This window comes from Physella acuta, unplaced genomic scaffold (assembly GCF_028476545.2).
Source record: "Physella acuta isolate Inbredline_101_S28 unplaced genomic scaffold, ASM2847654v3 ptg002381l, whole genome shotgun sequence".
Taxonomy (NCBI): domain Eukaryota; kingdom Metazoa; phylum Mollusca; class Gastropoda; family Physidae; genus Physella; species Physella acuta.
Window position 1 is genome coordinate 1 of NW_026733871.1, and position 25,862 is coordinate 25,862.

General features: G+C 34.5%; 4 protein-coding genes across 4 annotated transcripts; 1 reads left to right on the top strand and 3 right to left on the bottom strand.

Moving 5' to 3' along the window:
* The first annotated feature begins 208 nt into the window (after window positions 1-208).
* On the top strand, window positions 209-3,764 carry LOC131933156 (NXPE family member 1-like). Its single transcript, XM_059289952.1, has 4 exons — window positions 209-318; window positions 552-650; window positions 2,786-2,841; window positions 3,001-3,764. The coding sequence occupies exons 1-4, from the start codon at window positions 209-211 to the stop codon at window positions 3,762-3,764; spliced, it is 1,029 nt and encodes a 342-aa protein (XP_059145935.1).
* A 3,202-nt stretch (window positions 3,765-6,966) lies between these two features.
* LOC131933161 (NXPE family member 4) lies at window positions 6,967-9,448 on the bottom strand. The gene is made up of 4 exons (XM_059289958.1): window positions 9,393-9,448; window positions 8,910-9,008; window positions 8,604-8,659; window positions 6,967-8,032 (listed from the first exon to the last, which is right to left on the bottom strand). The coding sequence occupies exon 4, from the start codon at window positions 7,968-7,970 to the stop codon at window positions 7,269-7,271; it is 702 nt and encodes a 233-aa protein (XP_059145941.1). The 5' UTR covers window positions 7,971-8,032; window positions 8,604-8,659; window positions 8,910-9,008; window positions 9,393-9,448; the 3' UTR covers window positions 6,967-7,268.
* On the bottom strand, window positions 9,389-12,663 carry LOC131933158 (uncharacterized). The gene is made up of 3 exons (XM_059289954.1): window positions 12,361-12,663; window positions 11,316-11,429; window positions 9,389-9,499 (listed from the first exon to the last, which is right to left on the bottom strand). The coding sequence occupies exons 1-3, from the start codon at window positions 12,622-12,624 to the stop codon at window positions 9,389-9,391; spliced, it is 489 nt and encodes a 162-aa protein (XP_059145937.1). The 5' UTR covers window positions 12,625-12,663.
* An 8,697-nt stretch (window positions 12,664-21,360) lies between these two features.
* Window positions 21,361-24,671, bottom strand: LOC131933159 (NXPE family member 2-like). Its single transcript, XM_059289955.1, has 6 exons — window positions 24,117-24,671; window positions 23,453-23,566; window positions 23,216-23,322; window positions 22,934-23,032; window positions 22,612-22,667; window positions 21,361-22,130 (listed from the first exon to the last, which is right to left on the bottom strand). The coding sequence occupies exons 1-6, from the start codon at window positions 24,669-24,671 to the stop codon at window positions 21,361-21,363; spliced, it is 1,701 nt and encodes a 566-aa protein (XP_059145938.1).
* Between the last annotated feature and the right edge of the window lie 1,191 nt (window positions 24,672-25,862).

The window sequence follows — 25,862 nt, forward strand, 5'->3', positions numbered from 1 at the left end:
GGAAGGAAGGAAGGAAGGAAGGAAGGAAGGAAGGAAGGAAGGAAAGGAAAGGAATGGAATGGAATGGAAAGGAAAGGAATGGAAAGGAAATTAATGGAATGGAAAGGAAAGGAATGGAATGGAAAGGAATGGAATGGAACGGAACGGAACGGAGTGGAATGGAATGGAATGGAATGGAAATGAATGGAATGGAATGGAATGGAATAGAATGGAATGGAATGGAATGGAACTGAATGGAAAGGAAAGAAATGGAAAGGAAAGAACAGGAAAGAAAAGAAAAGGAAAGGGAAGGAAAGGAAAGAAGGAAGATGGGACTGAGTGAGGGAGGAATAAATAAATACATAAATAAATACATACATAAATACATAATTAAATACATAAAAAATACATAAATAAATACATAAATAAATACATAAATAAAAACATAAATACAAATATAAATAAAAACATAAATAAATACATAAATAAAAGCATAAAGTAAATACATAAGTAAATAAATACATAAATAAATAAATACATAAATAAAAAAATGTTGTATGTATGATCAACAGACTTAAATGTGAAGATTGGATTGAAACAGGATTTTTAGATGTACCACTTCCCCATGACGTCATAAGCGCTGAAAGGAGCCTTATCAAGTCCATAAGCAGGTATACGATTGTTTGCTTTGTAGACAACTATTTTGAAATATCTTTGGGTCGACCAGCGGTTTATAGTCAGAAGGTTAAGTTAATGTTAATTGTTAAAGCAGAAAAGAAATACATTTTCATGTTCTAAGGCGTAAATTTTACAATATTAAAAAAATTATTAAAATATTGAGTTTCTGAATTATTTTCTATTTCATTTTTTTCGGTGTGCTCACGAATTGTATATCAGCAACAATGGACAGGAGCTTCTCATAAAAGACGTTTCTGTTTAGTTGATGTTTCAGCAAACTCAAACTAAAAGCCTTGATAAAATTATTTAAAATGAATCGCAGAAAATGCGGAAAAGAAAAACCGCGAAAATGAAAAATACTTACATATAAGCGAGCTAGGGCCAGTAGCGTGGCTACCGTAAAGCTAGCGTGAGCAAAGCATAAGGGCCCAAGGCACATAGGGGCACGCACGGGTTCTTTTCCATATTTAAAAAATTAAAACTTTTACATTGAAATTCTGATATTTGTTACATGTAAATATCTTTAGAAATAATTAAAGTTACAAAAGGCCCCCCAAACATTTCTTGCTGCACAGTGTGTTTGTGCGTGTGTGTTTGGGGGGTGGGGAGGTGTCAAACCGGGTTCATCTGTAATAAAAACACTATATGCGTTGTCGCATTGTCGTACAAGCCTTTGAGAGAATTGGCCTATAAATAAAATTGAACTTCGACTCTTCAGTGAGATTGGCATCAGACACCCGTAAACTTACATGCATTGCTACAAACCTAGGGGTCGGCGTGGTCGAGTCGGTTAAACTAATGGATGCTAAACCGAAAAGTCTCGAGTTCGAACCCTCGGGCAGATGAGGCTCGTTTGCTGGCAACAGCCACTCTTCTAGGAGAGACAACTCCAAAAACAAACAAATGCTGCCTTGTAGTTTGTTCTTGGTTGGACAAAGGCTATGGAAGCAGGCTGAAATCGGAGTCAATGACCTCAATGGCGCATAACCAGGTGACACGTATCCTTAATTGTGATGGAGGCGTGGTCGAGTCAGCAAAAAAGCTCATGTTTGATGAGTTCGAAAAAATCCTCGGGTTCAAACCCTATGGCAGATAATTCTTGATCCGTTCCAACACTAAAAATTAAGATTGAAGAAGAAGAAAAAGAAGCTACAAACCTCAACTTACTGGAAAATTTCCTACCCTACCCTACAAACCTGCACCCCCTTCCCAACTCGCTGCTGTCCCTGAAATTCCATCGTACTAAACATACATGGTAACAATTGTGCCATTAAAAAAATAACAAGCATGGACAGTGTTTTCACAAAAAGCAAAGTTGAATATTTTCAACGTTGATCTACTAATATTTACCTTAATTACATTTCATATGTTGATGTAAGTAATCTTTAATCAAAACAGCGCTTCCATTAAAGTTTTTCCTCCATGAGGCCTTTGAAGCCTATATTCGTTTTAATGAGCGCCATCCATGAGTGATGCAGAGGGCTACTAAAATTGATTACTATATCGAAGGTGGGCCTCTATGTTCGATGATTAAAATGGTAGTGTAACCCTTCACTCGCGCGACGAAGGATGATTAACCTGTGGCGTTATTTATATTTTTATTTATCTCAGTTTTAGAAATCAACGTCATATGACTAAAAATACACAATTGGTAACGCGTTGATAAAACCATTACAATTTTTTTTCGTTACCCTGGTATGTGGGCCTAGATTGCAGCAACGCAGACCTGTACGATAGTATTTATTACAATACAGATAAACATTCTTTTGTGGCCTAACGGCTGACAAAGGGGTCCACTGATAATTTTGGCATAGGGGCCCGAAAAACCTAGTTACGCCACTGGCTAGGACATTTTTGTTTTCCTAATTCGAGCATTTTTATAAATTAACAATGAATGACTATATGTACATTTAGCATAATAAATCAACTTTCCAGCAAAAATGCGACAAAATTAAAGTGTATTAGATTCTTAGTTTGTAGATCTACTTGCGAGTTATTCTGTTTGTTCAGTTTTCTCAATGAACCCAAGTTAAGAACATTTGTTCTAACCTTTAGGTGCCACGAACTAAGCTTTGCATTATTGAAAAATGTCAACTTCCTACTTTCACGAGTAAAACTTTTTCCACAGCAAACCATCACAGAGGGCAGTTTCCCACAGTTTAAAAATAAATACTGTAATTGCAGGTAATTTTATGTTTATGCATCTAAATATACTTTCATAATCTCTATGCAATGTGGTAATCATAGAAATGATGATATTAGATTAATAAATAAAAACATTTGCATGACTATATTACAAAGAATTGGCGTCGATGTTGACAGTGTTTTACTGTTTTTTTACAGAAAATCTTCCAGAGTTACCCCCCTGTCACATGTCAAACAAAAATGTCACCTGGAGAACAGCGATGCCTAAAGGCATCTGGACACCTGGCAATATCTGGAAGTCTCTGGTCTGTAAGGACGTAGGGGTCATCAATACAGACTGGACATTAAAATGCCTCAGAAACACATCCGTCTGGATCTTCGGGGACTCAAATGCCAGGTTAACGTATGATGTGATTCTAGAGCTAACAAAATGTAACAAAACAAAAGACCTATACCCTAGAGCCAAATGCACCAAGTCTGAGACTGGACTCTCTATAAATGTACTATGCCACGAAGGACCTGTGTATATAACCTTACAAAGAAATGACAATTTCTCGGTACCTAATTTTATACAGAAGCTTCCAAAAAACCAGAAACATATTCTCATCATTCAGTATTACCTCCACTACGCGGCTGCCCATCTTGCTGTGTTGTCGTTACGTATGAAATCTCTGAGAGCCGCCATAGAAAAACTGCTTGAAGAAAACCCCAACGTCTTGATAGGACTTAGAGCTCCTCATATCTCTCCTTTATTTTACGATTACAACCATGCAGTTGGAGGAGATCCTTTAGGACCCCAGTATATCCATATAATACGAGAAAGGTTCAAAGGCTTAGAAGATAAAGTCGTGTTCTTAGATTTGTGGGAAATGTCCATTGGAATAGAAAACCCTGATTATCATCCACCGCAATATGTTAATCTTGAGATGTTCAAGTTCTTGTTGTCGTTTCAGTGCCAGTGATATGAAATTATACAACGCCTAATAAATTGACACACCAATTGTAAAGTTGAAACATTCATTAATTCTATAATACGAGATAAATGGCCCGTTGAGGGAGAGATACAACGGGTGCTAGGTTGATAGTGTTGTCTTTTGCTGTAAATCGAATCCAAAACCAAAATCACCACCTCAACTTGAAATTTAACCGGAAACGAAAAATTTCTTTGAAAACTGATTTATATCCAGAATCGGGATTTTAATTGGATTTAAGCTTGTTACTGCACAAAGAAACACTGATTTCTGAGCATTGCTCTGACCACACGATCCCTTCATATTCTGAGGTTACAGAAACACACGAACTCTACGTGGTTAGAACATGCTCAACTGTAATCTGTGTTAAAAAAACATGTCTGAGTTGACTGGACACTGGGCAGGTGAAGTAGAGTTGACCTGTTTTTGTGACCCCCAGCATATGAAAGGATAGTGTGGTCAGACCCATGCTCTTCCGAAATAGGTGTTTTAAAAGACAAAACGTCTGAGGTGTGACGTCTTTTTTAATGTGGGTTCTGTCTTTTTTTGGAGACGATAAATGATAGACGTGATTTCATTTAGGTTTGACCCCCGAAACCCACATTTATCCAAGGGTAACGGGTAGTCTAAAAGACGATATACCTTTACATGAGACTCTTACTGATATTTTATTTTTGGTTATTTTTTATTGTATCGCATGGTTTTGTTGTTCGACAGGGAATAATAAGTAGGCGACAAGCGTATTTCTATAAAATGTTTGTTTGTCTGATTTACTACTGTAGAGGATCTGCGCTATGTGGAGAGCTGTAAAATACTATGTAGATAGAGAACAATTTTTGTTTTCAGACAGACTGTTAATCACAAATCTATTTAAAGACGTTAATTAATTTATTGATTTATTCATAGGTAGATTAACCACATTAATTATAAAAGTTTAAAACATTCACTTAACTTTGTGGGAATAGTGACGTCACATGATTTGTTTATCTTTAGTACAATAAAATGGCGGCTTCCATCATAGACTTTGTGGCCCTATCAAAAGTTTAACGCGTTCTAAAGCTAATTTTCTGTCGGCTATAACTTTAACAATACGTCCGTTTGCTGTATTTATTACGTTTCAATTATATAATCAATGAACTCTTCTTTTTATTTTATTATACAATACATTTCTCTAGATCCACAGAAATATGTCAAGATTCTTACGCAGCTTATAAGTAAAATATATAAGTTATTAACTTCTCCAAACGAGCCTAGGTAGCTAAGAGGTTAGCACCTTAGGTACCATGCGGGTGGCATGGGTTCTAGACATGTCGGTAGTTTTTTTTTAATTTTAATTATTTTTTTTAGCTGTGAATGCTAATGTTGCCTTTACCTATTGGGATACATGGCAGGTGAAGTAGAGTGGATAGTGTGGTCAGAGCCATGCTCGGCCGGAATCTCTTTTTTTTTAAGATAAAACATGTTGTCTGAGACTTGGTGGAACACTGGGCAGGTGAAGTAGTGTTGGGTAGGTGTAAAGTTCACCTGCGACGACAGCATATGAAGAGATAGTATGGTCAGACCCACCCTCAGCCAAAATCTGTGTTTTCACAGACAAAAACATGTCTGAGTTGGGAGGACACTTGGTAGGTGAAGTAGAGTTGACCTGTTTTTGTGACCTCAGCAAATAAAAGATTATGTTGTCAGACCCATACTCAGGCGAAGTCAGTGTTTTTAAAAGACAAAAATGTCTGAGGTGTGACGCCTTATTGATTGTGGAGTATGGTTATTTTGTGATGATAGTGACAGACGTGATGTCATTTATGGATTACCCCCGAAACCCACAGTTATCTAATGATAACGGGTAGTCTAGTTTACATTAAAAATCAATTAAGCGTTTTACCTGTTGCTGATTTGAGCTTATCTTTAAGCACTGCGGTTTAAATTTTAATATTTAAACAACTTTCTTTTAGACATGGGTATAGATGGCTCGATTAAAGCCTGACCGATTATGTCAAGTACACACCATATATATATATATATATATATATATATATATATATATATATATATATATATATATATATATATATATATATATATATATATAATCCATGATTCAAAATATTTAGAATAGCACTCACTTAAGAACTTTATAGTGTCTGTAAATATTATGTTATTTTAATACCTAATTTCAAAATTTCAAAATACCTAATTTCCTTTTTCATTTTTGATTTAGTAGATTTATTAATTTCATGTATTCGGTTGTAAATCTGCTGATATGTAATAAATATGCTACACAATATCAAACAAAACGAAAATGAGTTTTTTTTTTTTAATTTCTATTTTTAATTTTTTTAAGATATTTATATCCACCTATCAGATTCATTTACTTTTGAAAATATTTTGTAAGATTTATAGTTGTCTAGACTATAAAAAAAATTAGGAAACAATACAGAAAAAGGAGATGTTTAACCAAGGCTGCTGTGTGAAATGTTATAATTTGAAGTGCGTGCTAGCTGATTGCAAGGAACCATTTTATTGATGTGTTATTTAACGTAGTAGGTAAGTCCCGTGATAAGTGAAATGGGGTGGAGGTGGTGGTGAGTTTGTGTGTAACAACGGAGTGGAGTAAGGTTATGTATGAACTTTTTGAGAGTGTATCTTGTGGTGCGAAGTGTAAGTTATGTATGGAGTTTGTGAGATAGTGGCTGGTTAAGTGAAAGGTTATGTGTGGACTTTGGTCCAGATGAAACACGGCCTTGTAGCATGGCCCCGAGAACATAAAGTACACCGTACAGGACGGGTCCTTATACAATCATGAGCTATCTAAACCCTGACCCCAGTACACCCAACTCTGGGAGAAACTTTATTAGATGCACCACAGATCTGGAGATGGCAGTTCAGTTCGTTGGATTTGTTGTCTAAATCCTCCGACATTAATATATTAATAACAAAGAATTTTCAACAGTACCATTAAATTAGAGTTACTAAATTTCAATGAAATATTACTAACATGTGTCATTCCATGCTGTTTCTATGAAATGTTATGTTAAAAAACTGATTATTATAACTTAAAATCGAATAACACATGCATTTAAAAACATGGGTCAGTCAACCAATACGTTTTAAAACTAGATTTAAATAAAATTTAATTTTAAAAAATCACAAATTAATTTGAGAATTTATTTTTTGAACTTTTATGAAGTGCATTACATACAATTACTCTAAACAAGTGACAAACAAAACAAATTAAATAACACAATTTCATATTAATGATTAATTTCAAATTTGAAATCTTAAAATTCATATGCTCATTTAAAGTGTCGAAAATCTTCCCTCTGACTATTGTCTCTGAAAGGACTAAAAAACATGACCATCTTAAGATTAACATAGCGATCCATTAGCAGTGATTAACAAACAAACATCCTCCACTTTGCTTTATACTATAAAATTGTTGAATGTTTCAAATTTAAATTTGGTGTGTCAATTTATTAAGCGTTGTATAATTTCATATCACCGGCACTGAAAAGACAACAAAAACTTGACCATCTCCCTGTTTACATACTGTGGTGGATGATAATCAAAGTTTTCTATTCCAATGGACATTTCCCACAAATCTAAGAACACGATTTTATCTTCTACGCCTTTGAACCTTTCTCGTATTATATGGATATACTGGGGTCCTAAAGGATCTCCTCCAACTGCATGGTTGTAATCGTAATATAAAGAAGCGATGTGAGGACCTCTAAGTGCTATCAAGACGTTGGGATTTTCTTCAAGCAGTTTTTCTATGGCGGCTCTCAGAGATTTCATACGTAACGACAGCACAGCGAGATGGGCAGCCGTGTAGTGGAGGTAATACTGAATGATGAGAATATGTTTCTGGTTTTTTGGAAGCTTCTGTATAAAATTTGGGACAGTAAAATTGTCGCTTTTTTTTGAGGATACATACGCCGGTCCTTCGTGGCAAAAAACATTTATGGAGAGTCCAGTCTCAGGATTGTTGCATTTTCCTTTAGGGTATTCGCCTTCTGTTTTGTTACATTTTGTCAGCTCTAGAATCACATCATAGGTCATCCTGGCATTTGAGTCGCCGAAGATCCAGACGGATGTGTTTCTGAGGCATTTTAATGTCCAGTCTGTATTGATGACCCCTACGTCCTTACAGACTAGAGACTTCCAGACATTGCCAGGTGTCCAGATGCCTTTAGGCATTGCTGTTGTCCAGGTGACATTTTTATTTGACGTGTGACAAGGGGGTAATTCAGGAAAGTTATCTGCAATATATATATATATATATATATATATATATATATATATATATATATATATATATATATATATATATATATATATATATATATATATGTATATTACAAATAACGTACAGAAAATGTTATGCTCATTTAAAATGTAAGTGATCTACGTTACAATATGTTGTGTTGTATAAAGTGTTGATCTTGGTATGATAGTCAACGCCGCTGAGATTAATCATTTTGAAGTTCAATAAGGTGTACACACACACAAACACACACACATATATATATATATATATATATATATATATATATATATATATATATATATATATATATATATATATATATATATTGAATGAGTAAGAAGTAATGCTTATTTTAATAACCTATGTATCAACATAAAATATGTGATGTTGTATGTTGTGCTGGTCATCGGAATGGATAATCCAACATTAAGAACTTTGAGATTAACAGCGTTCAACATATTCTATTAAAATTATATTTTAGTAAATGGTCAAAGCGAGACAATTACAATAGCTATATTTTCTGTGGATATATAAAATCCAGTCAAACATCACAACCATAATACCTGTATTTTCTGTAGATATTTTAAAATTGTGAGCAACTGTCCGTTCTGATGGTTTCCTGTGGATGAGTTTTCAACTCGTAAAGCCGGAACAAAATTAATGTAAGAAATATTAACTAGAGTGTTTACCTGTTACTTTCGTGTGGGAAAGCAAGAACACATATTAAATAATAAACTTTGCAACGTAAAAATATTTCAGAAGATATTAGTATTTTAAATTAAAAAATAGAGATTGTTAATGTCATACACAAACACGGTTATTTACCGTTTTCTTAAAATCTTGATTTCCAAAAGTAAAGAAAAACTTACGTGCTAATAGACTTAATCAGACTTCTTTCAGCTCCTGTAACGTCATGTGGCGGTGATAAATCTAAATATCCACCTTCTATCCAGTCGTCACATGACAAACTGAAGATACATATATATATCTTTATGTATACATACATATATATATATATATATATATATATATATGTATATACATATATACATATATATATATATATATATAAATATATATATATATATATATATATATATATATATATATATATATATATATATATATATATATATATATATATATATATATATATTTATATATATATATATATATATATATATATATATATATATATATATATATATATATATATATATGTATATACATATATATATATATGTATATATATATATATATATATATATATATATATATATATATATATATATATATATATATATATATTTAGGAAATATATATACAGAGAGAGTATGTATGTGTAAGCTTACTGATTATTTCTCGGTCTACCACAGTAATAATTCTCATAACCAAACTTGCTGAAGTTACAGATACATTCCCAGCCTGGTATGTTTGGAGCTTGAAAACAAATGGTGTCCTGTTATATTTTTGTTTATAATAAACACCGTTAGCATAACCGTATATATATATATATATATATATATATATATATATATATATATATATATATAGATAGATATATATAAAGCAATGTGTGTCTGTGCGTTTGTCTGTCTTTTATGAATTACTACAACTGTCATCCTGTCAATAGATGGAAAACAGGTAAATGATGTGCAGGAGTTTGTCTACCTTGGCAGGAAGATCAGCAAAACGGGAGGCACAGACGAGGACATACGTGCTAGAGTTAATAAAGCTCGCTGCGCTTTCACTGTCCTGCGACCCATATGGAAAAGTTCGGCCATTTCCATTACCACAAAAATTAGGATATTTAACTCTAATGTCAAGGTAGTTCTGCTGTATGGAGCAGAGACATGGAGAGTCTCCAAAGCAAGCACAGCAAAGATACAGACCTTCATGAATAGATGCCTTAGACAGATATTGAATTTAAGATGGCAGGACAAAGTGACGAACATAGAACTATGAAGGAAAGCTAGGCAGGAGCCTATGGGTGTGCAAATAAGAAGGAGGAAGTGGCGCTGGGTGGGTCACACACTGCGAAAGGCTCACCATTTTGTTACACGCTAAGCGCTTGAGTGGAACCCACAGGGAAGGCGGAAAAGAGGGCGCCCAAGACAGACCTGGAGGCGGAGTCTTCTTGAAGAACTGAAGCCAACAGGGATGTCTTGGGAAATGACAAAATTAATAGCCGGGGATCGGAAGAAATGGAAGGAAATGGTTGAGGCCCTATGTTCCATACGGAGCAAAGAGGACTAATGTGATGTGACAACTGTCATCCGATCGACATGAAACTTTGGGAAGTTGTTGAGAATACTCATGGGGAGTTTTCTGGTAACATTTCGTTTTCAAATTCGCAGGGGTGTTGCCCCGGTAGGGCGCGTTGTTTCGATTCTTCTCTATGAATGGTACATAAAAATTAAAGTCGATTGCAGTTTGACACAGTTCATACAATCGCCATCAAAGTTTGAGGAGTTGATGAGAACACACCGGGGGGGGGGGGGGGGGTTGAGCCTAACATACTTTTTAATATTGCTAGGGCGGCGCCCCGAGAGTTTTCAAACTTTCTCTATTTACGGTATGTAAAATCAAAGTCGGATGCGGAGCGACACCGTTCATCCGAGTGCCATTAAAATTTGGGGAATTGATAAAAATACTCCCAAGACTATTACTGCGGTGAAGAAAATCAATTTTCCAAGGGCAGCACAGGCAGGTGCGATTTGGCGCCCCCGTGTTTCACTTGAGCGCTATGGAACCTACGTTCGTTTACAATATTGACACTGTGGCACATGACATTCAATGACTAAGCCGAACCAGGAGCCGATAGTGTATCTGGGGGCTCCCGGCAGCCCACTGCTACGTTCCTGACAACTGTGAAGTAGCTGAAGTGTGTTCTACCTACAAATTAGAGAAAGTGATTAACGTACACTTAAGGCTTTCATACACCACGTACTGGGGCCTGCAAGTAAACCCGTGCCCTGAAAAATATCACCAAAGAAATATGGCGCAGGCACTATTGACATTTAAATAACTCGGTTTTAGAAAACAAGGTCACACGTCTATGAATATAGGACAGATTTGGTAACGTAATAATAAAAAACATCTTAAAATATTACGTCATACTTTTTCTGAAACCAAGGCATATATATATATATATATATATATATATATATATATATATATATATATATATATATATATATATATATATATATATATAAAGTTATAGGTAAATAGTACCGAATAAAAATATAGAGTTTTATTTCTCCAGCTTTTACCTCATTATAGTTTCCCTTTTTAAATGTGGCGGCCATTAATCTCGTTGCACCTACGTGAATCTGGTGGATGACTGTCCTGATGAATTCACGCGGGTAGGCGATGGCTACGTGAAGCTAAAGATTAGACATTTTTTTGTTAAAACTCAAGGCTCTATCTTGAACTATCACAATTAGAAACATTCGCCTATTTATGCTTTCGTAGCTAGTATATTTTCTGTTTGTTTTGCATTAAATTGCATTGAAAAAAAAAGAACAATGTTGTTTTCTTTGATCAAAGCTTTGGATCGCTGATGAGATCCCTTAGATATTTTAGCGGGCAAAGTTTTTATAAAACATCTGTCTGTGTTCAAAATTTAATTTAAAAAAAAAAACCTTTTAAAAAAAAACTTAGACAATTTCTATTTGAAATGTGTCTACTGTATTGAATCTTACTGGATAGCAATCCTAAATTCAAATGTTAATGATTAACAAAATTTGCTGAAATCTCTTTAATTTTGCAAGCGTTTATTTAAAACGATTCCTTGCGCTATTATCTTATTTCAGCCAATTTATTTCAAATTTGACTCATATATCAAGGCGCAGTGATAATTTAATGTGAAAATATCTATGATACAATTCTTTTCTGATTTATTTAGTAGTTTATTCATATTGAATAATATAGCATCACCTATCACAACAAAACCCTTACTTTACAAATCTAAAAAAAAAATTAAAACTTCAGTTAAATTACTATAATTATTGCTAGTATTTATTTGTTAGAAAATTTCTAGGCTTAGTTAAACCATTTAGTACTTATTTCTCAAATGCTATAAAATATTTAACTTTGGTGGAAAAATAATTAAACCAACTTTTAAAGCCGAGTTGTACTAATGATTTTATATACATAAAATACAAATTTACTATATCTACAAAACAGTGGTGCATCATTAAATATAAAAAAAAAATACTTTGTTTATTTTTTTTTCGGCAAAAATAAAAGCTTATAATTATAAACGGTTTAAAAAAAAAAAACATTATTTTAATCAATTTGGAAAAATTACGTTACCGAAGATAATCCAGTCCAGAGACATTTTACATTGAAAACATAGCTGCCATTTTTTAGATCCAAGACATCACCCACTACTGCATATCCAGTTGGATTATTGCCCTTCATCCACACCCTGACCACATCGTCTCCCTTGGTTCTCTGACGCCCGTACCCATCCACGACATCCAGACGACCGTGTATAGTTTCAAGTATCTTACACCTGACCACACCTTGTCTTGTGTTTTCAACTGTCACTTTAGACAACTCCAAATCTGGCAGCATTTTAGTATCGTTCAAAGGGGGATAACTCAAATATTTTTTCTCCCAATCAAAGATATACTGCCCTCTTGTAAGGAAAACGGTTTAGGTACCATTAAATCTTTTGCTATTAGTCCATTGAATTCCTGTGTACTTGTAGCAGTACACACAAGGTTATCTGCATGACAAATATTGTTACACGTATCTAAAGTCTTGTAGGAATGTTGAGCAAAAGCTTTATAGATATCTATCGTACCATCGTCCCAGAATTCTTCTTCAATCGCTTGATAAAAATGGACGTCAAATTCTCCATGTAGAGGTAAAAGCATCGTTTCTTTTTTGTATGGTGGCGTGGTCATTGGTGCAAAATTCAAAAACTGCTGCCTGTTATTTTATAAATATAAAATTACTTGTCTTTTATTGGACTCCTTTAACGGCACATATCTTTACAAAATATAGCTATTGATTTAAAAAAAAGATAATTAATAATGTTACAATATTTTAGCAAATGCTTGAAAATAATTTTTTTACTGACCATTTAAAGAGATATAATACCGAACAATACACGATTATAAATCCAACAATTAAGGTGATGCTTCTATTGGTAATCGTGGTAAATTTCATTCTTCATTAGCTTTTCAATCTGTGACAAGAAATACTTGGAACCGTCTATGTTTGAAAATAGAAATATATTAATGACATTATACACTCAGAGACTAGTGGTAAAAGTAAATGTAACATAAATTTAAAATAAAAAAAAACATCGCTAAAATTTGTAGGCTATAAACATATACATTCCGAACTCAAGGAAACCCGATTAAAAATATAATTCAAATATTCAAATATGCAATACATGTATTATAATGATATAACTGACAAACAATATAGATGAGGTTATTCCATTTTAGGGATAACAAATATGAATTTTTATTAAAATCATAATCTGCTAGTAGGCCTATGTTCTAAATTGAATTTAATCAATAAGGATTTAATCTTAATGGAACTATTTTAAACGCGGCTAACGGTCTAGCATAATAACAGATTTTAAAATAACGGAACTAGTAGTAGAATGGGGAATTATACGTCATATTTGTGATTCATATAGTTTGTAGGACTACAAAATTTATTAAGACTATAAGAATATATACCTCAGTCAATACAAGGTGTTACGTCCCTTACATGTCCCCTTATTGTGTGTGTGTGTGTTGTGTGCTCGAACGACAGGTATATATATATATATATATATATATATATATATATATATATATATATATAGATATATATATATATATATATATATATATACATATATATATATATATACACACACATATATATATATATATATATATATATATATATATATATATATATATATATATATATATATATATATATATATATATATATGTATATACGTAAAAAGGTGAAAATATGTATGTGGGCTTGTTTGTGGTATATGCATTACTACAGCTTTCATCCGGAGCCATGAATCTTTGGGGAAGTTGATAAGAATACTCGAGGGAGATTTCTGCAAAAATATATTTAACGAGCCGACCCGCGGTGTATCATACGCCGCTATTTAGTTGTTGTTTTTTCTACTTTTCAGTTATTCATACTTTGTGAATTCGACAGTACCAACGCTGAAACTCTATAAGTAGCTCATTAAGGACGATAACCCCCCCCCCTCCTTCCCCCCCCCTCCGTTAAAAGTAACCTCCACTTCCCCCCCCCCCCCCCCCTACGTTTAAAATCGTTTCTAACTAAATTATCTGCCCCTAATAGTCGTCACTAAACCCGGCTCTGTTTGTAAACATTTAGAGTGAACCACAGCTCACCAGACCATATAAGGGTGGGGGTGGTAGGGAGCGCGTTTACAGCTTGTTTTCTAGCGTCTCCTAGAAGAGAATTATATATATAGATTTCGAAAGGGCGTCAAAAATGCACTGAATGCATTTTTTACGACTATTTTTTATGAAAAACTATTGGAAGCTTCACAAGCACACAGTAATCTAAAACTGTAATTTCTTGTGAGAAATTCGTCCATTTAATATGTAGTGTGGGACGGAGTGGTCTAGCTGTAAAGAGTTGGTCATCTAACCCGTAAGTCTAGAGTTAGAATCCGGGTTCAAGTCAGTAGACCGTCCCTGAGTCCACCCAACTCTGATGGGTACCTAACTCACGTTAGGGAAAGTAAAGGCGGCTAGGCATAGTGCTGACCACACTATCTCTTCATATGCCGAGGTCACAGAAACAAGTGAACTCTACTTCACTTGCCCCATAGACTGTCAGGTTTGAAAGGGAAACTTTACTTAATATGTAGTATCCTAACAATTAGGTTCAGAATTTCGAGTTTAGAGAAAGGGATAAGTTTAAATTAATGTTCAGTGATAAGAGTACAGTGAGGCTAATTCTAGGGTCACTGTTGATGATATTGTCAACAAAATATTCACAACGTGGCTTTTGAAGTGTAGAATTTTATAAAAGTGTTTTAGGCACTTGTAATAAAGAAATATGGCCACGAAATTGTTTACTACCATTAAAGGTTTGTGGAATACAAACATAACGTTGTATCAATCTAAAAATAATCGAAACAGCAAAACTGAAGTTGAGCTGGTTTTGGGAAGCGATATAGGCCTATATATGTCGTGTGTGTGTGTGTGTCTAATCTCGAGTAACTACAAATAACATATACCTCCCCAGACTATTCAAAACTCCACTGAAGACAACTCGAAAACGAAAACTCCAAGAAACTACAATAAACTGGATGTTTAGGACCCCAAGTCTAAACAAACATTGGATACAATCAGCTCTATCTGTGTAGGACCCTAGATTAAACACACACACACACACACAGAGGCGTAGCGACCCTTCCCGGCGCCCGGGGACAAACTTTCGATTTGCACCCCCCTCGAACTTTTGGTTTGCACCCCCCCCTTCAAACTTTCGATTTGCACCCCCCTTGGAACTTCTGGTTTGCACCCCCCCCCCCCTCAAACTTTCGATTTGCACCCCCCGCTCGAACTTTTCATTTGCACCCCCCTCAAACTTTCAATTTGGCGTCCCCCTATGGTCGGCGCCCTGGGACATATGTCCCCCCGCCCACCCTCGCTACGCCTCTGCACACTCACCAGATAGACATAAACTAGCTGTTAACTTTCAAGACAATGCGAGGTGGGAACAGATAATTCAGGACGGCAGGTCATAAAAAAAACAACAACAAAGACTCGTATCTTAACTATCTATCAGTGCTAAACAGTAATTTATCACGAGGTAAAAAATCTGCCTCGACATTTTAATTAAATATACCTTAGCGTATCTATATATATATATATAATTCTCTTCTGGGAGTCGCTTGAAAACAAGCTGTAAGCGCGCTCCCTACCACCCCCACCCCTTCATGGTCTGGTGAGCTGTGGTTCACGCTGTTTACAAGCAGAGCCGGGTTTAGTGACGACTATTAGGGGCAGATAATTTAGTTTGAAACGATTTTAAACGTAGGGGGGGGGGGGGTAATTAAGTGGAGTTTACTTTAACGGAGAGGGGGGGGGGGAACGGTGGGGGGGGGGGGGATATCGTCCTTAACGAGGTACTTATAGTGTTTTACAGAAATATTTTCAGTGGCAGCGTTGGTACTGTCGAATTCACAAATTATGAATTACCGAAAAGTAGAAAAAACAACAACTAAATAGCGGCTTATGATATGCCGCGGGTCGGCTCGTTTTAAATAAAAGAAAAGCAAGTAGTGAAGCAAGTAGTGCTTCTCTCCCCCCCCCCCCCCCCCCCACCCCCTGACTATCCTTCTTTTGAAGGCTATATTTTTTTACCTATCTATATATATAGAAAGCAAAGTGCCCGGGTGCCCGATAGGGAATTTTCCTGCGTCGCAGGCGCTTCACCTTTGGCAGGATTCTGCCTTGTGACAATAGAACACGAGAGCTGGTGCCGGTTGGCCGCACCGTCCACGAGAAGGGGGTCAAAACTGACCTCGACTGACCGGCGATTAAATAAGCAATATTACGAAAAAAACTTTTGCCGAACGACCCCCCTTGATATTTTGTGAGGTGGTAGAAGAACACCAAGGGGTATCACAAAAAACACGGCATATCTGGGAAAAAATCCTAGTGGTCACAACTGACCAGCCGTATTTTCCTATATAATCTTGGTATTTTATGTGGAAAACAGAGGGTAATTTCAATAAAGATTTCAGGGTACTTAACTTCTGTCCATCAGGCTAATTTTTGGCATGCAATTGGTAAATGGCTAGGCCGTACGGAAAAACTGTCGGTTTGGCTAAAATGTGACCACGAGTGAAATTCTCTTTATATGAGCAATATTACGAAACAAACTTTTGCCGAACGACACCACTTGATATTTTGTGAGGTGGTAGAAAAACGTCAAGGAGTGTAAGAAAAAACTCGCCGTATCCGGGAAAAATCTAAAAATGTGTCAAAACTGACCAGTTGTATTTTCCTATATAATCTTTGTATTTTATGCGAAAAGCAGGGTAGTTTCAACACAAATTTCAGGTACTTAACCTCTGTACATCTGGCTAATTTTTTACATGAACCTGCATATATTACTATATAGATTACCATGCCGTATGGAAAAACTGTTGGTCTAAAAAAATGACCTCGAGTGACATTCTCCTAATATGAGATTTTAATAAGTAAATTGACGAACGATCCCCTAATATTTTGTGAGGTCGTAGACTGACCCTGGAGGGTAACGAAAAAACAACAACATTATTCCCGTCGGAAAAAATCCTTATGGTCGTTAGATTTGTCTAGATGCTGTATTTTCTTTTATAAACAATTGTCTGTCGTAAAGTAAACAAAGACTACGTCATTCGGTTTATGTACAGGGAGGTAACTTTTAAAGTAATAATTTTTAAATAATATTTATACAATCTGTTAGAAAAAACTAAAATCACAAAGTATAGTATTCGTTTAAATAAATATTTCGTTATAAATTTAGTAAAGTTATTGTACCAAAATGTAAAAATCATTTGCAAAAGTGAAATTAATGTAATATTTGATTTACACTACTAATAAAGCCTTTGCTGTTATAATAACCTTGCGAGTAATAAGTTTGCGAATACTCCACCAATGTTAGCATGTCATGAAATTACTCACTGTTAAAAAATTTATTCCCGATGCACTCCACATAACAGCCAATCACCAATTAATTAATCATTAAAAACGCTCATAAGCGAACATAAGCGAAGCTAGGCAGAATGCTTAGTTTAACACAAAGTAAAGATTCCTCTTTAGACCTAGTAATCCATTGAGCAGATGTTCATTTGTTTCTTGACCTCGGCACATGACGGGATAATGTGATCAGCACAATGCCCAGGCGCTTTTACTTTCCCTATCTATTTGAACCGGATGGACTCAAGGAGGTCCATTGACTTTAACCCTGTTTTACTTATATCAAAGTTATCATTCCTGTCGAACATAATTTATATATTAATGAATAATGTGATTAGCATTGGGATTAGTAGCCTAGCACACTACCCTCCCTTACGTTCCTTACATAGGTGTACTACTTTACAAAGAAATACAACGGTAGATTTTACTTAAACGACGTTATTAAAGTTAATGAGGTGAAACTAAAGGCTAGCGGTCCGTCTTTGACTAGAGTTAGTCTAAAGTTTTGGTTAGGAGAAATCAGTTTTTTACGAAAATCTCTTCAGCAGCGGATTCCATTATTTGAATAACTGAAAAGAAAAGCGTGGGTCATTTTTTTAGATTTTAGTAAAGGTATAGGCCTATATTAGATAATATAAGGACCCATACTGTAATTATTATTTAAAAAATGGTCCATTATTATATTTTTGAAGAAAATCATGTATTTTCTTTTTTTAGCGAATAATTAGTGCTAGTTATTAAATTATTTTTTATTAATTTTTTTTTCAATCCTTCAAACACTTAGCACGACAGACAATGTAAGATAAATAAAATCTTGTAAAAAATTGCATAAAAGCGTTGTAATAACAAGCTTTTATGTAAAAATGCACTAAAAAGGAGAAAATAAAAGGATTTTTTAAAAATATATTATAATAAACCACAATTTAAATAACTATAATTAATTTTCTCCTTTTTTAGTGCAATTTTACATACAAGCTTGTTAATAAAAACTAATTAATGTGTTTTAAAAATATTTTTTCTTGTAGTAGGCCTACTTTAAAAATTTGTATACCTTAATTCTGCATGACTAAGAAATATTGCGCACCAAATGAACATGATAACGCGCGTTTATTAGTGCGGAATAGTAGTAGTGAGACAGACTACGAATTTCAGAAAACATTAATTAATTCATAAAAAAAAAAATTAGGCATCCAATCGAGTCAAATTTAATACCAAATTGCAATGTCGTTGGGTCTTGACATACGTGCCGAATTTCAGAGAAATTGATTGGTTAGAAGTGCCCGAAAATTTTGCTCGATAGGAAAATAGAGAGAAACAGAAAGCAAGTTAAATAAAAGCTTGTAAAAAAGAAAGGCTCCTACCTTAATTAGACTACATAGCATTGACAAACAGTGATTTATATTGTGTCAATAAAATGCAGCGTTAGTACTACTTGTGGGAATACGAATACATTTATTACCCGACTGTCTGAATGTATTATTGTTCTAACTGCTGTGGAAAACAATACATTTTCTCATACCTTTGGCGTTTTATGTTTTTACACTACATGCCAAAGAGTGCGTTTATGACTAGAGTTGGTGCGCAACTCTGGTTGAAAGAAATTGATGTGATTTTATTGCTGTGTTTATGTATTGTTCCATGAACGGTGTTAAATAATACATTTTCCATTACTTGCCTCTGCCTAACATGTTCACAACAAGCAACGCAAAAACTCTAGGAAAAATCAACGGCTTCTAAAAGAGAAAGCGCTTACACACAAGTCACAGATTCTCACTACGCTCGGGGAACGTTTATAGGACTGTGGAATTGAGAGGGTGGGATGGATGGCGGAAAAACTCAAACACAAATACCCAAAGAATAGTAAGAGAAAATTCAAGGAAACAACGAACAAGTTCTTGTTTAACAATGTGTTATTTGACGTAGTAGGTAATTGCAATGTTAAAAACGGGGCAGGGGCGGAGTTTGTGTGTAACTAAACCGGGAGTGATCTCCCATAAACTTTCTCGAAAATTCTTATATAACTTGGAATGTAGACATGATTTTTAATTACTTAAACTTTTAAAAATAGAATAGAAACTCATAGAAAAAAGAATTGCGCACCAAGCAAACGCCAAAACAAAATGTGCATAATAGTGCGCAATATTATTAGTACTTTATAAATTTGCATGCGTTTTTTGAGAAATTGGAAATAGCGTAAATTAGTACTTCAGGTCAACGGAAATTACTCATAATTTGACAGAAGGTAGAAAATCAGATATTTTACTTACATGTGAAATTTTATTTATCTATCTGAAATAGTACTCAAGTTATAGACTTTTGAAAAATATTCAAAGTAGAAAAAGTACCACTTCCGGTTATCGGAAATTGCTCAAAAGTTGTTCAGGATCTACGATTTTGATAAAATACTATATATGAAATTTCATCAACCTTGCTGTAAAGGTACTCAAGTTATCCTGTTTACACACTCACACACACACAGACACACACACAGACATACTGACAATATTGCAAAATTACGTTTTTCCGTATCGGTTATTTTTATTGCACGATTACAAGACTTTCTCTATAGGCACCTACTTCGTATATACGAGAAAGTAAAAATAAGGTGCTGGTCTAGGTACAAAAGTAATTCATTTGCATTGCGCTTAGAGAATATTTTAAGGACTGTTGAGTGGGTCAGAAAAAACTCAAACACAAATATCGATAGAAATAGAATAGCCTGAGAAAAAGCAAGAAAGCAAATAAATAAGTCTTTTGAAACAATTTATTTGACGTAGTAGGTAAGTGCCATGTTAAAAGGGGGTGGAGGAGGCGCGGAATTTGTGTGTAAAAAGGGCGAGGAGTATGATTAAGTGTGGACTTCGAGAGAGGGGTTTGTGAGGCGTTGTGCAGCTAATAATATAATAAATAGCTATGTTTGTCTGTTTGTATAATTGTCGAATTCAATGAGCTATTAAATCGGATCAACATGTTTAAAGAAATTATAAGCTGGTGCAGACGAATCTTGCCCTGGTGGCGTAACCCAAAGAACACACAGTACGTCCTACAGTACTGGTACGTGTACAATAAGACGCGGACTAAATTCTGGCCTCAATATACTCCACTCAGTGAAAAGCTGTGAGGGGTGCCCCCCCCCCCCCCGCCCACAGATCTGGAGACCACAGCGCATTTCGTCCAAGAAGTTGAACTTGTTTGAATTCTCAGACATGAATATATTTAGGAAAAAATTTGAAGAAGAAATAGATCAACCAATTTTTACCGCTTCCATTAAAAAGCAACTTAATTTGAATGAAATATTACTAAACTTTGTCATTCCATGCTGTTTCTGTAAGAACTGACCAAGATAACTTAAAGTCTAACAACAAATACATTTTTAAAAATGAGCCTGTCAGCCTACATGTTTTATAGCTAGATTAAAATACAACATACAAGGGGGAAAAATAATACATTATTTACAGGATTCATTTTACGAAATTTTATTAAGTGCAAATATATAATTATTATGAAACAAAACAAACTAAATAGTCCAAATTTAACCAAATAATTAATTGTAAGTTTTAACTCTTATCATCCATGTGATCCTTTAGAGTGTGGAATATCTTCCTTCGGGCTAATTGCACTTAAAAGACAACAAAAACTTGAACATCTCAAGATTGACATACTGTGGTGGATGATAATCAAAGTTTTCTATTCCAATGGACATTTCCCACAAATCTAAGAACACGATTTTATCTTCTAGGCCTTTGAGTCTTTCTCGTATTATATGGATATACTGGGGTCCTAAAGGATCTCCTCCAATTGCATGGTTGTAATTGTAATATAAAGAAGCAATGTGAGGACCTCTGAGTCCTATCAAGACGTTGGGGTTTTCTTCAAGCAGTTTTTCTATGGCGGCTCTCAGAGATTTCATACGTAACGACAGCACAGCGAGATGGGCAGCCGTGTAGTGGAGGTAATACTGAATGATGAGAATATGTTTCTGGTTTTTTGGTAGCTTCTGTATAAAACTTGGAATCCCGGTATAATTTTCATTTCTTTGTGAGTATGTATACACCGGTCCTTCGTGGCAAAATACATTTATGGAGAGTCCAGTCTCAGGCTTGGTGCATGTTCCTCTCAATGGGTATCCACCTTCTGTTTTGTTACATTTAGTCAGCTCTAGAATCACATCATATGTCATCCTGGCATTTGAGTCCCCGAAGATCCAGACGGATGTGTTTCTGAGGCATTTTAATGTCCAGTTTGTATTGATGACCCCTGAGTCCTTACAGACCAGAGACTTCCAGATATTGCCAGGTGTCCAGATGCCTTTAGGCATCGCTGTTGTCCAGGTGACATTTTTGTTTGACATGTGACAGGGGGGTAACTCTGGAAAGTTATCTGCAAAATATAAAGGAAACGACGTCTGTGATCTAGACATGCATTTTAACAGTCGATAACGTTTATATATATATATATATATATATATATATATATATATATATATATATATATATATATATACATGTACGCTTAAATATAACGTACCGATAATTTATGGGTAAGAAGCAATGCTCATTCTAAAATATAATTGATATACGTAACAAAGATGTGGTGTTCTATGAAGTGTTGATCTTTCAAATAACAGTAATCATCAATTTCTACTTCCCACACAGTATCCTAACAAGCTTTCTTAAGAATTTTTTGTTTGTTGATGTAAAAAACTACCAAATTTAATACAATATAATATAAACAAAAAATATCTCATAAAAATAAGATCTTGGTATGGATAAACCCATGTCAACAAAGCTGAGGTTAACTGTAGTCAAATAACATATGGAGTTAGATTTAGGTAAACAGTTAAACAACACAACCAGGGTACCTGTATTTTCAGCAGATATTTGAAAATTGTGAGCAACTGTCCGCTCTGGTGGTTTACTGTGGAAGAGGTTTCAAAAGCCATAACAAAATTAAACTAGTAAAGTTTAACTCAAATGTTTAATTGTTACAATTATGAAGAAAGACAAGAACATGAATTACATAGCAAACTTTGCAAAGTAAAATATTTTAGAAGATAGTAAGTTAACATTATAATTGTTATGGTTAACTTTTAAATTATTTGTTAGAAGTTGATGATTACACGTAAGTCAAGGGTTAATAACCTTTTTCATAAAATCTTATTGATTAAAAAAAAAAAAACTTACGTGCAAATAGACTTAATCAGACTTCTTTCAGCGCCTGTAACGTCATGGGGCGGTGATACATCTAAGTATCCACCTTCTATCCAATCGTCACATGATAAACTGTTGGCAAAAATTTTAATTATATAAAATAATCTCACTGACAATATATATATATATATATATATATATATATATATATATATATATATATATATATATATATATATATATATATAGGTATATATATACATACATACATACAGAGAGAATGTATGTATGTGTAGTGTGTGTGCAACAGCTTACTGATTATTCCTCGGTCTACCACAGTAATAATTCTCATAACCAATCTTGCTGAAGTTACAGATACACTCCCAACCCGGTATGTTTGGGGTTTGAAAACAAATGGTGTCCTTTTAACAAAAATTAGATAATAAATATTGTTAACATATATATACATATAATTATATTTATATATATAAAGTCAAAAAAACATATGCAAGTTAAAAGTGAGTGAAAAATGTAGCTTTTGACAGCGTTTACCTCCACGCGGTTTCTCTTTTTAAATGTGGCGGTCATGAATCTCGTTGCCCCAATGTGAACCTGGTGGATAACAGTCCTGATGAATTCACGCGGGTAGGCGATGGCCACGTGAAGCTAAAGATTGGAATAATTTTATCACAAGATTCCGACGTGAAATACCAGGTAAAGATGGAAACACTTTTAATCGACAGACTCTAGTTCAGCATGAACTCTTTTAGCGTAAAGCACTAACTAAAAATGAGAAAAAAATTACTTTTTAAAAGTTATTTATTGGAAATATTTTTTGAAAAAAAATTAGAATTTATGTTACGAATTCGCCACTTTCTATTGAATCATCTTAAATCGCAATCTTTTATGATTTATTCAATTGCTGAATCTGTTCAGTTTTCCAAGCTTTTATTTAACACGGTTCTTTGTGCTTTTATTCCGTTTTGAGTCGAAACTAGACAACAAAACTTTACTCACTTCTACCTACTTTTACTACAGAGCCAATTTATTCCAAAGTTGATACGAAGAAAAGACGCAATGCGAATATAATGTGAAATTAACTATGATATAAAATTAACTTTCTGATAAAAAACTGTTTAAAATTACTATATAAATACCCTGTAACAGTTTTGATTAAGTACTCTACCGAAGATTCTCCAGTCCAGAGACATTTTACATTGAAAAGATAGCTGCCATTTTTTAGATCCAAGACATCACCTACTACAGCATATCCAGTTGAATTACTGCCCTTCATCCACACCCTGACCACATCGTCTCCCTTGGTTCTCTGACGCCCGTACCCATCCACGACATCCAGACGACCGTGTATAGTTTCAAGTATCTTACACCTGACCACACCTTGTCTTGTGTTTTCAACTGTCACTTTAGACAACTTCAAATCTGGCAGCGTTTTTGTATCGTTCAAAGGTGGATAACTCAAATATTTTTTCTCCCAATCAAAAATATACTGCCCTCTGGCAAGGAACGGTTTCGGTACAATCAAATCTTTTGCTAGTAGTCTATTGAAATCACTTGTAATTTTAGCTTTACACAAATGATTATCTGCAACACACGTATTGTTACACGTCTCTAAAGTCTTGTAGGAACGTTGAGCAAAAGCTTCATAGATATCTATCGGACCATCGTCCCAGAATTCTTCTTTAGTCGCCAGAGAGAAGTGTACATCGGTCTCTCCACGCATCTTGTCTTTTTGTTTTAGTGGTGTAGCCATGGGTGCAAAATTTGACAACTGGCTCCTGGTATTTTAAAAGATAAAATTGCTTTTACTCAGTTTCGTACTAGATCAATTTTTTTACAAAAAATAACTACAGTTTTAAAAAAAAAATACATTTTCATATTGTTATAATATTTTTACAAGTGCGTAGTAATAATTTTTGTTTACTTACCGATATAAAAGATACGATATTGCAAAATACACGATCGTAAATCCAATAATTAAGAACATGATCCTGGAAACGCTCATCCTCTTAGATTTTTGCTATCTGTGACAAGAAATATATAAAATATTTATAAATAGGAAATTAATTTTATAATGGTATAACGCACTTAGCAAGAATAGGCAAAAGTAATGGTAACAAATAAATAAAAAGGAAGAAAATGAAATAATTGTACCCCTATACAGAATAACCCCAGGCGGGGCACGGGGCAGGGGAAGTAGAGATCATCAGGTAAAATAGAGTTCACCTGCGACCTCAGCATATGAAGGGATAGTGTGGTCAGACCTATGCTCAGCCGAAATCTTTTGTTAAAGACAAAAACATAGTGTCTGATGCTTGGCGGAACACGTGGCAGGTGAAGTAGAATTGATCTGTTTCTGTGACCTTAGCATATGAAGGGTTAATGTGGTCAGACCCATGCTCAGCCGAAATCGATGATTTTAAAAGACAAAACACGTTGTCTTAGGTGTGACGTCTTTTTGAATTTGGGGTCTGGCTTTTTATGACGAAGTGTGACAGTAGGGAGGAGAGGGGAGGGGAAAAATAAATGTTCAATTTAAACGTAACGTCCTTCATAGATGACCCCCGAAACCCTTGGTTATCCAAGATTAACGGATAGTGTAATATGATGTTAAAAATGTTAGAAAAAAGTATTGGAAGCTTCACGAGCGCACTATAGTCGATAACTGTAATAAAATATAGAGATAGCTGACCTTTAATTATGTAGTAGCCTAACAATCAGGTAAAGAATTTCGGGTTTAGGGTTTGGGATTAATTAGGGTAGCGTTCAGCGTAAGGTTTATGGTATTGTTTTAGTTCTGAACTAGGGATAATAAAACGTTAAAGTCTATAATAGGATAAGTGAAGGTTATTGTTAATTACAATGTCTACAGGCTATTCACACCAAGGCCTTAAAGTGTTGATTTCTATAACAGTGTTTTAGGCACCTGTTTGAAAGTTATTGT